The sequence below is a fragment of the Procambarus clarkii genome, chromosome 4 (assembly GCF_040958095.1).
Source record: "Procambarus clarkii isolate CNS0578487 chromosome 4, FALCON_Pclarkii_2.0, whole genome shotgun sequence".
NCBI classification, from domain to species: Eukaryota; Metazoa; Arthropoda; class Malacostraca; order Decapoda; family Cambaridae; genus Procambarus; species Procambarus clarkii.
This window is the reverse complement of record NC_091153.1, coordinates 34,931,630-34,944,357: the sequence shown is the minus strand read 5'-3', so window position 1 is coordinate 34,944,357 and position 12,728 is coordinate 34,931,630. Positions and strand designations below refer to the sequence as shown.

Here is a 12,728-nt window from a genome sequence, read left to right as displayed (position 1 = left end):
GAGTAACGTCATTTTAGAATAACGTAAACATGGTGCTAATTACTGTTATTAGCCACCTGAATTGGTCTGAGTATGGAAGGCTTAGACGGAATTCATACCTTAATGTAAATTGCTGAGCCAGTGTGAAAGGTTGCGTATTTTAATTGTTTAATTATTGATCTTGAGGATAGTAATTAATTACTCTAAAGGTAATCACGAGTGATTACCGTTCTCTTTGCACTTTGGACATTGTAAATCAGAGTTTACCATCGCTGAGTGATTAGTAACCGATTAACGTAAATTAACGTAACTAGTAAAGAGATTAATCAGCTGTCTGGAAGTATAGGGATTAATGGGATTTTCTCACTGAATGCTCGACGGGTAGAGTGTTGTGTAATTTCCGCGTTACTAGTGACAGTTGTAAGAATTATTAATTTAACGTAAATGTTACTTTGTTATTAACATAAATCAATTGTTATTGATTGTTGATCGTCCGTAGGACGGAGTGTTAACGTAAGGATTAATTTGAGGAAGGGTGCTGGAGTTGCCAGTGAACCCTTTAGTTATTGTTGTCATTGAAAGACTACTGATTTGATTGCATTGCAACCGCTATTGCAGGTGTAGACTGCACTGAGGCGTAGAACAGTTAGGAGGTTACTGGAGACGTGTTTCAGAACCTACTGTGTCATTTGTTGTAATTGTAATTATAGATCTGTTAGTTCTTGTTTCTTGTTGAATCCTCTGTGGTCACGCTTATGTTCGAGTTAGTTCATTATGCAGTCCGAAGGGCTGGTGTCTAGCTGTCATTGACAGTGCCACAGGAAGGATTTCGAGTAACGTCATTGACATTTCTTTTTGTTTTGTTGTAGTAGTTAGTACTTTATTGAATAAACTAATGTTGTTATGGTTAACACTGTCTTTTTGTTATACCCCACATTATTATTGTTATGCAAATGTTCTTCACACTCGACTAATAAAATTGAGACTGATTCTGAGCTTTGGATCAAATATACGGCACCACACAACAATAAATTATTGTTGTGAGAGCCCTTGACCTACTCGTTAGATTCGCTTTGGCGAATAGCGAAGGTCAGCGACCTAAGAGAGGGGATTTCAATTTTCATTGGGGTCTCGGCGTTTGCTCGCGCCTAGTCAATTGTTCATACATGGTCCCAAAGTGAGGAATGAGCTGCTTACTACACTGGTGTGTTAGCTAAGCAAGTCCTTCCTCAGGCGACCTAATTGAATATCACGACAGGAATAAAGGTTAAAGAATAAAGAAAATTCTTAGAAATTTTCTGAGCTCAATTCCTTATACCAATTTCATTTTATTCCAAACTTCTCACATCAAAAACTCTCACACCTGGCTTAGAAGAGTCATATCTCCGTAGCCTAAGTGTTCTCTAATGTTCAGGGAACATTTTCATGTGTGGGAAAGTGTGGAGCGTGATTAAGCTGGCTGTAAAGAGGCCAGCTAGGTTTGATAATGTAGGGGGCTTACGCCTTTTGAAGCACAGGACGGTGATGAGCCATCCTGTTTCCCGCCAAGACGTCCTGACGCTCCCCGGCACCTGATTGGCCAGGTGAGGTCACGTGCCGGAAGTGACCAATGACGAGAGCCCTCGGGCGGTGTGACGTCATGAGGCGGAGGGGCGAGGGGCGCCTAGCATCTGGGCGGGAAGACAGTACGTCACAAGCTGTTAGAGAGGGAAGACGCGCTCGAGCGAGCTCCGGACCTAGAGAGCCCTTACCAATAGATTTAAGCTCCGCTTCGATTCTGCAGACAGTCTGGGAAGCCATCCAACTTCCGTGGAGTGCCCGGAGGCAAGGATGGAACGGATTGAAGAGCCAAGAGCCGTATCAAGAGTCTGCAGCAAGGGGAATGTTGGGCTGGTGACGTTTGGGACGCCCACTAGAAGACCACGTCTTACACATCAAGTGAGAAGCTAGGGCCGGGCCCAAATCTACTGACAGTTAAGGCGAGGGGAAGCTGTGCTGAGCTGTGAAGAGTCGACAGTGCCAGTGAGTGCGGGGGACGACGACGGGGGTACCTGTCTCCAGTACCCAAGAGAATAGGAGGAGGAAGGCAGTACCTGTTGGATGTGAGCACGGCGAGGACGCGTTACCACGAAGGTGACGGAGGAACCTGTGTGTGTGTGGGAACTGTTCATCAGGAGACCAGAAGCCAGAAGCAGGAACTTCAACATCCCTCAACAGAGGATGAGTCAGCTTCGTGGTTGGAGTGAAATAAGGTAGATAATTGTCCCTCCCATACCCCCTTTTGAGCTAGGCGAGTTAGAGTATTTTATATGTTGTGAACATTTCTTCTCATTTTATTGTCTAAGTGACCGGACATTAGGCTAGGAGCCAGAAACTCATTTAGGCATGAGTTGATGTGGGCGGGCATTAACGTGGTGATGTTAGTGATCCTGGAAGGGTGGTTGGTGTGCAAGGAGCCTCCAACGTACTCTGAAACGTCCAGATGATCGTGCTGCCAGAGGTGCGAGGTGTGTGCCCGTGCGGGAAGAGTGGATCCAGTCAGCGGACCGTGTTGCCAGAGACGTGTCATCGAGAAATGCTGCCGCCAGCGGATGATTCCAACATAGACATTTCTTTATGCTTTTGTATATGTATATATGTTTTTCTTCAATAAACTTTTAAACTAACTGAGGAGTTTAAGTGATCCTCCATTCTCTAGGGCTATATTTATGTATATTTATAAGACCATTAGTGACACCTTGTACTGCACATGATATTGCATCCTTGATCAAGATAACCATTAAGACCACTGGCGTGTTGCTGGGACACGAGCATAAACACCCAGCTGGCGACCTGAGTAAACTAGATAAAGAAGAAAAAGCGTTCCAGTGTCAGGACAGGCAGGTTTGAGAAAGTTATAAGAAGCTTGAACCTCTCCACTCGCTAGGGGTGTATAAGGCCAGCCCTTAGTTGACTGGGGGAGCCCAAGGGCGAGCAGTGGCGCCCGGTACTGAGGGGCTAAGACCTGTGGGACGACCCCAACCACAGGGTGGAAAGGGGTGAACTATGACAGTACCCTTACTCAAATCTCTGAGTATGTTAGATATTAAGTCCCTGCACATCCTCTCATGTGTATTTTATATATATAAAACGCTGAACTGTAATGTCAATCCTGACCTTAAAAGCTTTCGAGAAGGTTGTAAAAGATCCCATGAGCACCACACCAGAAACAAATACCTATTTGATATTCCAGGGGTAAGATTTAGTCAAACTAGAAATGCTTTACAAATCTAGGGAACTCGAATGTGGAATGACCTTCCCAATTATGTTAAAGACTACCTCTCCCAACCAGTTTAAGATAAAAACTAAGTACTACCTAATTACTCAATGTAACCAACCTCACCCCCAAAATGTCAACCCATGTCTTCTATTTTAGACAATGCTGTTTTATTAACCAAATTGTATTTTTGCTTTTTTTCTGCCATATTCCCCCTCCCCTTTTTCCATTTTTTTCTTATTTTTTCTCAATACAATTTGTACTTTAATCTCAATTAGTATTAAGTTTTAGTCTTAGTGTTTTTCCTGCCCGAAACGCTTTGCGGCTTTAGGCATTGTATGTACTAGCTCCATCTATAAATCCATCAACTTTTGTATCTTACCTTGTATGTATGTACTTTACCTGAATAAATATTTGTATTTGTATACTATAGTATATAGTATAGTATATTATATATTTATACTATATATTATAGGTACAAATACACAAATCACAGTACAAAAAGCACATTTAACATACTGTCTATCATACAATTATCACACATCCAAACAATGTGATGTGGTAAACTACTCTACTACTAAACTACATATTCTACAATCTTATTCTGCCTATTGCTTAATTTAGAAACTATGTTGACCAAACCACATACTAGAAGGCGAAGGGACGACGACGTTTTGGTAAGTCCTGGACCATGCTCAAGACGATTGTCGACTTGAGAATGGTTCAGGACGGACCGAAACGTCGTCGTCCCTTCACCTTCTAGTGTGTGGTCTGGTCAACATACTTTAGCCATGTTATTGTGACTCATCGCCTGCATAGAAACTGTAATTGTGGTTGATCTCGAACCCATTGATAATGTGACGACTTATACTGAATTTTGTAACTATATCATCAAGATTGTAATTTGCTTAGCTAAATGTATTGTGGGGTTCAGTCCCTAAGCCCATATATGTGCCTCTGTAATCATTTCAACTACCACCCATAAGATGGGTATGGGGTGCAAAAAGGAGGGCAAAAACATAAGAACATAAGAACAAAGGTGACTGTAGAAGGCCTATTGGCCCATTCGAGGCAGCTCCTATCTATAACCACCCAATCCCACTCATATACATGTCTAACCCGCGCTTGAAACAATAGAGGGAGCCCACCTCCACCACTATGAACACCTCCACACAATGACATAGGATGGAAGGGTCCTACCATCAAAGGTGATCTTCACAACTCGAAGGAGTTGACGGCGACGACCACGAGGGGGGCGAGTAAACGAGTCTACCTGGAGGACAGAATGGCCTTGGGCATCAAGGATATGCCAAATGTCATCGTGGCAATCCTGCAGATTCCGAACACCAGTTGCAACATGGGGCAGGAGGAGAATAGTGCCAACACTGGCATTCAACCAAGAGATCTTTGAAACCCGAACAGGGATCTCGCCAAGGCAGGATAAGGCAGCAAAGCAGGAAGCTGCATCCTGAGAAGGAGCAGCAACGACACGTGTACCGAGGCGAGTGGGGTTGAAGGTAACAGACGCATCCACGGAATCAACGAGATGCTGATGGAGGGAGAAATCGTCAGGAGGCGCAGAATCAAGAGGGAGGAGATCAAAGTATTTGGCCCGCGAAGCAGGACCAAACAAGGCCTGATACGCATCAGTTCAGGAAGGAAACGAGCGAGTGCGGCCGTGGCGCTGACGGCGTTGAGAACCCCCAGAGAGAGAGGGGTCAAAAGGCGCAATAGTTACAACGAGAGACTTAGCCGCACCAGGGGACGAAGTGGTCACCACTGGGGGCTTGAGGCTCGACCCAACCACAGAGGAGGGAGGGGAGCTGGGGGAAGAAGTCAGGACGGTCAAAGGAGGAGCAAGGTCGGGGCCCAATGCAGCGGGGGCTACAGAGTCCGGTCTTCCAATACAGGCCGACTCGGGGTCTTGGTCGCCCACCTCACGAGCCTGAGAGGGTACAACAGAAACATTCAACGACATATAGAGGAAGAGAAAGAAATTCATCTACGAATGTGCCCCCATACCCACCATGGAGCCACAATTAGAGGCAGGACACCCAACAGGAAGCTATTGCCGAGGCCCCCCCAGGGGTGCGTTGTGAGTATACGCCCCACAAATGCCACCTTAAGAACCGTCAGTCCGTCGTGATCGGGTTCAGCAACGAAAGGGGGATTGACAATAAAAGGTTCCCCTCGCTCGAGACGTCGGGTACTACAGTTCTACGGGTGCAAGAGTATGCCTCCTCAAGCACCCGGGCGTCAAAATAGAAGAAGTCCAAAGGAATAACCAAAACAAGCAAAAGGTCGGCAGGAAACGACAAGCAGATAAGAGAAGAGGGGGGAGAAAAACGAAACAAAAGGAAAAGTGATCCGGCACAATTAGAGAAGACAGCAGCAGGAGTGCAAGGCCACAAAAGGACAGAGGACTGATCCACGGAGCATCACACTCCAGCAGCCGTCCACTAAGCCCCCTCACGGCGCCAACGGGCCAGATGGGGAGGGGGTAGTTCTAGAAAAATCATTTATTATAAAACCTATGTTTTTGGATTTTTGGATTAAAAGTTTCTCAAATGCTCTCCTGCACCATTCTCAATGCAAGTTATTCCTAATCCCATGGGAAGAGATATGTGAAAATTTTCAAAACGTTTTGTGTTTGCTGGCCACCCACTGTGGGGAATTCTGGCTCTAGTATAATACTAATAAAATGTATAATTTTAAGAATGCTAAATAATGATTAATTCTGAGATAGCTCGAAGGACCAGAATGAGTAATAAAATGAGAAAATCAGTGGCTTATAGATCTATGATTATATGTGAATAAATTCTATTAAGCAATGATTGTAAATTATATAATTCTAGAGCCAGCCTCCCATGACACATTTTCGGGGGTATTCTATGAGATTAATCTATATGTAACATATATTATGCAATAATAAGAATAATATGCACACACATAGATAATGAGTAAATTATGTAATGCAAGAAATACTACTGCAATGTGAAGATTAATAATGCATAAAAGGCAGTATCAGATATATATGTATGGACTCTGAATAATAAGGTACTATCTACAATGAAAACTTATTAAATCTCAGCTGTGACAGAGGGACGTAGATGCAGTCCACTGTACACCAGTCTGGTAACAGTTTGAGATAGTGATACATGGAGCACGTGAAGTTATGGTGGTCACACGCTTCCTCAAGAGTGTTGCACCATGCTGCAATAATAATTCCGTAATTTCCACCCCAAACTAGTATTCACACACATATAAGGTAATATCTAAATATTTGGAGGTGAAAGAGCTGCACTTACATTGAATTTTTGGTACGCCCGCAGCGTGACGACATGGCTACCTATATTAATCATATTTAAGAGCTCTATAAATATTAATAAAAGGTAAAATGCCTGCCGAACTGGTGTCCGTGATTCTGGCAAGCTGCATCCTCAATCTGGCATCTAAGGATGTTCGGATGCCGTCTGGATGATAAGATTTGTTGGACCGCTTATGGAGCACCTTCACGCTTGTTGATCGAATATGGCGAAAGTTCACTCTCCTTTTTCCCCAAAGTCGCGCATGAGCAATAGCTCACCGTGAGGATTCGAGCATAAATTATATTTATTTATTAAAGCTAAATAGGGAAGGGGGCGTTTATAAACACTCTTGAGGGTTTAGATAAATACTTTATGTGGTGATGTTTTAATTCTCACAGTGCAAGTCAGTTAATATAGACTGCACATACAACTTTGTGGTGGAAATAATTTAAGATTATGATGTTATTTACCGGAACAGCGATCAAGCTGGTTACAGGAATTCCAGTAAACTGTTGTATACTAAAGGTAAACCTATTACTAAATAATTATTCCTAATAAAGGAAAGTAAATGGTTACATTGGTGTTAAATCTATTGGTATGTGGAAATTTTATCTCCTTGCGTGGCTGACGCAACACTACACAATTCTAGGAGAAATTACATGATGTTCCACAACCTAATACAGTAAATTCTACAATACTAATCTACATATTAGTAGTATATTAGTTAATTATTACGCTAAATACAGGAAATACATCCTATTATATTAAGGATTAGTAAATGAATATTAGATGTGTATGAAGCCTAATACAGGAAATACATCCTGTTGTATTAGGGATGAGAATAACTGTTGGAAATTTCCAACACCCACAGTCTCGTCCTACCTGACACCACCCACAACCTCCTCCCACTGATCACCATCCACACCTTCCTACCACCCATCACCACCCACAACCTTCTTCCAGCCGTCACTTCCCACAGACTTATCCCACCCGTCACTACCCACAGCCTCGTCCCACCCATCACCACCCACAGCCTCGTTCCCGCTGTCACCACCCACAGCCTCGACCCCCTGTCACCACTCACAGCCTCGTCCAACCTGTCTCCACCCACAACCTGTCCCTCCCGTCACCACCCACAGCCTTCTGTCATGAGTCACCACCCACAGACTCGTCCCACCTGGACACCACCCACAATCTCCTCCCACCAGTCACCACCCACAGGCTCATCATACACATCACCACCCACAGACTCCTCCCACCTCATCACCACCCACAACCTCCTCCCACCAGTCACCACCCACAGCCTCGTCGTACCCGTCACCACCCACAGCCTCGTCGTACTCGTCACCACCCACAGCCTCCTCCCACCCGTCACCAACCACAGCCTCCTCCCACCCGTCACCACCAACAGCCTCTTCCCACCGATCACCACCCACAGCCTCCTCCCACTGTCACCACCCACAGCCTCGTCCAACCCGTCACCACCCAAAGCTTCGTTCCCCAGTCACGACCCACAGCCTCACATTACCCGTCGTCAACACAGCCTCGTCTCACCCGTCACCACCCACAGCCTCGTCTCACCCGTCACCACCCACAGCCTCCTACCACCAGTCACCAACTGCAGCCTCCTCACACCCGTCACCATGCAGAACCTCCTCCCACCCATCACCACACACAGCCTCCTCCCCCAGTCACCACCCACAGCCTAGTCCCACCCGTCACCACAAACAGCCTCCTCCCACCTGTCACCACCTACAATCTCGTCCCACCTGTCACCATCCACAGTCTCGTCCCACCCATCTCAACCCACAGCCCACTGTCACCCGTTACCACCCACAGCCTCGTCCCTCCTGTGACCACCCACAGCCACCTCTGACCCGTCACCACGCACAGCCACCTCCCACCTGTCACCACCTACAGCCTCTTCTCACACATCATCGCCCACAGCCTCCTCCCACCCGTCACCACCCACAGCCTCGTCCCACCCATCACCATCCACATCCTCCTCCCACCCGTCACCGCCCACAGCCTCCTCCCAACTCCCACAACCCACAGCCTATTCCCACCCATCACCGCCCACAGCCTCTTCCCACCCATTACCACCCACAGCTTCCTCCCACCTGTCACCGCTCACAGCTTCCTCCCACCAGTTACCACCCACGGCCTCGTCCCACCCATCACCACCCACAGTCTCCTCCCACCCGTCCCCGCCCACAGCCTCTTCACACCTGTTACCACCCACAGCCTTGTCCCACCCGTCACCACCCAAAGCCTCCTCCCACCCGTCACCATCCACAGCCTCCTCCCACTCTACACCACCCACAGCCTCCTCCCACCCGTCACCGCCCACAGCCTAGTCCCACCCGTCAACACCCACGGCCTTCTCGAACCCGTCACAACCCACAGACGCCTCGCATCCGTCACCACCCACACCCACCTCCCATCCGTCACCACCAACAGCCTCTTCCCACCCATCACCACCCACAGCCTCCTCCCACTGTCAACACCCACAGCCTCGTCCAACCCGTCACCACCCACAGCCTTCTCCCACAAGTCACCACCCACAGCTTCATTCCCCACGTCACTACCCACAGCCTCGCGCTGCCCGTCACCACTTACAGCCTCCTCCCACCCGTCACCGCCCACAGCCTCCTCCCTCCCATTACCCCCCACAGCTTCGTTCCACCCATCAACATCCATAGCCTCCTCCCCACCCGTCATCGCCCACAGCCTCGTCCCACCCGTCACCACCCACAGCCTAATGCCACCCGTCACCACCCGCAGCCTCCTCCACGTTTCACCGCCCACCGCCACCTCCCACCCATCACCACCCTCAGCCTCGTCCCACCCGTCACCACCCAGAGCCTCCTCCCACCCGTCACCACCCAAAGCCTCCTCCCACCTGTCACCACCTACAGCTTTCTCCCACCCGTCCCCACCCATAGTCTCGTCCTATCGTCACCACCCACAGCCTCGTCCAACCCGTCACCACTCACAGCCTCGTTCGCCCTTTCACCACCCACAGCTTCGCCCTACCAGTCACCACCTACAACCTCCTCCCACCTGTCACCACCCATAGTCTCGTCCCACCCATCACCACCCACAGCCCACTCCAACTCGTCACCACCCACAGACCCGTCCCACCCTTCACCACCTACGGCCTTCTCCTACTCGTCACGACCCACAGACTCATCCTATCCATCACCATCCAGAGCCTCCCCCCACCCGTCACCACTCACAGCTTTCTCCCACCCGTAACCACCCATAGTCTCGAACTCCCGTCACCACCCACAGCCTCCTTCCACCCATCACCACCCACGGCCTCCTCCCATCCGTCACCATCCATAGCCTCCTCCTACCCGTCACACTGTTGGCCGGAGACGGGTGGGAGGAGGCTGTAGGCGGTGACGGTTCTCCTTCCACCCGTCACCACCCAGAGCTTCCTGCCACCCGTCACCCCCCACAGCCTCCTCCTACCCGTCACCGCCCACAGCCACCTCCCACCCGTCACCACCTACCCTCCTCCTATCCGTCACAACCCACAGCCTTATTCCACCCGTCACCACCCACAGCCTAGTCCCACCCGTCACAACCCACAGCCTTTTTCCACCCGTCACCAAACTCAGCCTCCTCCCACCCGTTACACCCCCAAAGCCTCGTTCCACCCGTCATAACCCACAGTCTCCTCCCACCCATCCCCGTCCACAACCCACTCCCACACATCACCAACTACAGGCTGGTCCCACCCATCACCAACCAAAACCTCCTCCCACCCGTCACCACCCACAGCCTCCTCCTGCCCGTCACCACCCACACCCCCTCCCATTCGTCACAACCGACAGCCTCATCCTACCCGTCACCACCCACAGCCTAGTCCCACCCATCAACACCCAAAGCCTTCTTCCACCCGTCATCACGCACAACCTTCACCCACGCGTCACCAAACACAGCTTCCTCCCACCCGTCACCATCCATAGCCTCGTCCCTCCTGTCACCACCCACAGTCTCCTCCCACCCGTCCCCGCCCACAACCTCGTCCCACCCGTCACCGCCCACATCCTCGTCCCACCCGCCACCACCCACAACCTCGTCCCTCCCGTCACCACCCACAGTCTCCTCCCACTCGTCCCCGCCCACTACCTCTTCCCACCCGTCACCACCCACAGCCTCGTCCCACCCGTTACCACCCTCAGCCTCCTCCCACCCGTCACCAAATACAACCTCCTTCCACCCGTCACCAACCACAGCCACTTCCCACCTGTCACCACCCACAGCCTCCTCCCACCCGTCACAACCCACACCCTCCTCCCATCCTTTACAACCCACAGCCTCATCCCACCCGTCACCACCCACAGCCTAGTCCCACCCGTCACCGCCCACATCCTCGTCCCACCCGTCACCGACTACAGCCTCCTCCCACCTGTCACCACTCACAGCCTCCTCCCATCTGTCACCGCCCACAGCCTCGTCCCACCCATTACCCCCCACAGCCTCGTCCCACCCATCACCATCCATAGCCTCCCCCCACCCGTCATCGCCCACAGCCTCGTCCCACCCATCACCACCCACAGCTACCTCCTACCCGTCACCACCCACAGCATCCTCCTTCCCGTCACCGCCAACAGCCTCGTCGCACCCTTCACGTCCCATATCCTCGTCCCACCCGTCAACACCCACAGTCTCCTCCCAGCCGTCGCCGCTACAACCTAGTCCCACCAGTCACCAACCACAGCTTCGACCCACCCCGTCACCACCCACAGCCTTTTCCTACATGTCACCACCAACAGCCTCGTTCCCCCCGTCACCACCCACAGCTTCGCCCAAACCATCACCACCCACAACCTCCTCCCACCTGTCACCACCCACAGTGTCGTCCCACCCATCACCACCCACAGCCCACTCCACTACGTCACCACCCACAGCCACCTCCCACCCGTCACCACCTACAGCATCCTCCCACCCGTCACAACTCACAGCCTCTTCCCACCCGTCACCGCGTACAGCCTCGACCCACCTGTCGCCACCCACAGTCTCCTCCCACCCGTCACTGCCCACAGCCCACTCCCACCCGTTACCACCGACAGCCTCGTCCCACCCATCACCATCCAGAGCCTCCTCCCACCCGTCACCACCTTCAGGCTCCTGCCACCCGTCACCACCCATAGCCTCCTCCCACCCGTCACCGCCCACAGCTACCTCCCACCTGTCACCACCCACACCCTCCTGCCATCCGTCAAAACCCACAGCCTCATCCCACCTGTTACCACCCACAGCCATGTTCCACCCGTCAACATCCACAGCCATGTTCCACCCGTCACCTTCCACAGCCTCCTCCCACCCATCACCGCCCACAGCTTCCTCTAACCCGTCACCAAACACAGCCTCCTCCCACCCGTCACCGATACAGCCTCGTCGCACCCTTCACCACCCATATGCTCGTCACACCCGTCAACACCCACACTCTCCTCCCAGCCGTCCCCGCTACCACCGAGTCCCACCAGTCACCAACCACAGCTTCGACCCACCCTGTCACCACCCACAGCCTTTTCCCACGTGTCACCACCCACAGCCTCGTTCCCCCCGTCACCACCCAAAGCTTCGCCCAAACCATCACCACCCACAGCCACCTCCCACCCGTCACCACCTACAGCATCCTCCTACCCGTCACAACTCACAGCCTCTTCCCACCCGTCACCACCCAAAGCCTCTTCCTACCCGTCACCGCCCACAGCCTCGACCCACCCGTCACCACTCACAGTCTCCTCCCACCCATCACCATCCAGAGCCTCCTCCCACCCGTCACCACCTTCAGGCTCCTGCCACCCGTCACCACCCATAGCCTACTCCCACCCGTCACCGCCCACAGGCACCTCCCACCCGTCAGCACCCACAGCCTCCTCCCACCCGTCACCACCCAACCCGTTCTCACACAAGACAGCACATATATGACTTAATGCTTAAAGTGAATATGTTGAATATGAATTAGTAAATATGTGATATATTCCCAGTTACTTTTTTTTCCAAGGCAAAAACTCTTCCTCACGTACCAATTTACGTCTCACAGTACCCGTCCGTCAACCTAGATAGTAGAATAGTCGTGATTGGTTCAATTATAAGGAAAATTGTAGTTTTCAGGTTCCACATGGGTTGTGAAATTTACCTACTATTGTCCATGCTCTTAGAAT

At 51.0% G+C, this 12,728-nt stretch overlaps 2 protein-coding genes across 2 annotated transcripts in view; both read right to left on the bottom strand.

The window, feature by feature from the left end:
- Nucleotides 1-9,264, bottom strand: part of LOC138371019 (uncharacterized PE-PGRS family protein PE_PGRS54-like) — a 63,943-nt gene extending 54,679 nt beyond the window's left edge. Inside the window, exon 1 of the mRNA XM_069335661.1 lies at nt 9,163-9,264. Coding sequence (XP_069191762.1) covers nt 9,163-9,264 — 102 coding nt within the window. The remainder of the gene's footprint in view (nt 1-9,162) is intronic.
- A 1,149-nt stretch (nt 9,265-10,413) lies between these two features.
- LOC138371010 (PE-PGRS family protein PE_PGRS16-like) lies at nt 10,414-11,847 on the bottom strand. The gene is made up of 2 exons (XM_069335652.1): nt 11,315-11,847; nt 10,414-10,801 (listed from the first exon to the last, which is right to left on the bottom strand). The coding sequence occupies exons 1-2, from the start codon at nt 11,845-11,847 to the stop codon at nt 10,414-10,416; spliced, it is 921 nt and encodes a 306-aa protein (XP_069191753.1).
- Between the last annotated feature and the right edge of the window lie 881 nt (nt 11,848-12,728).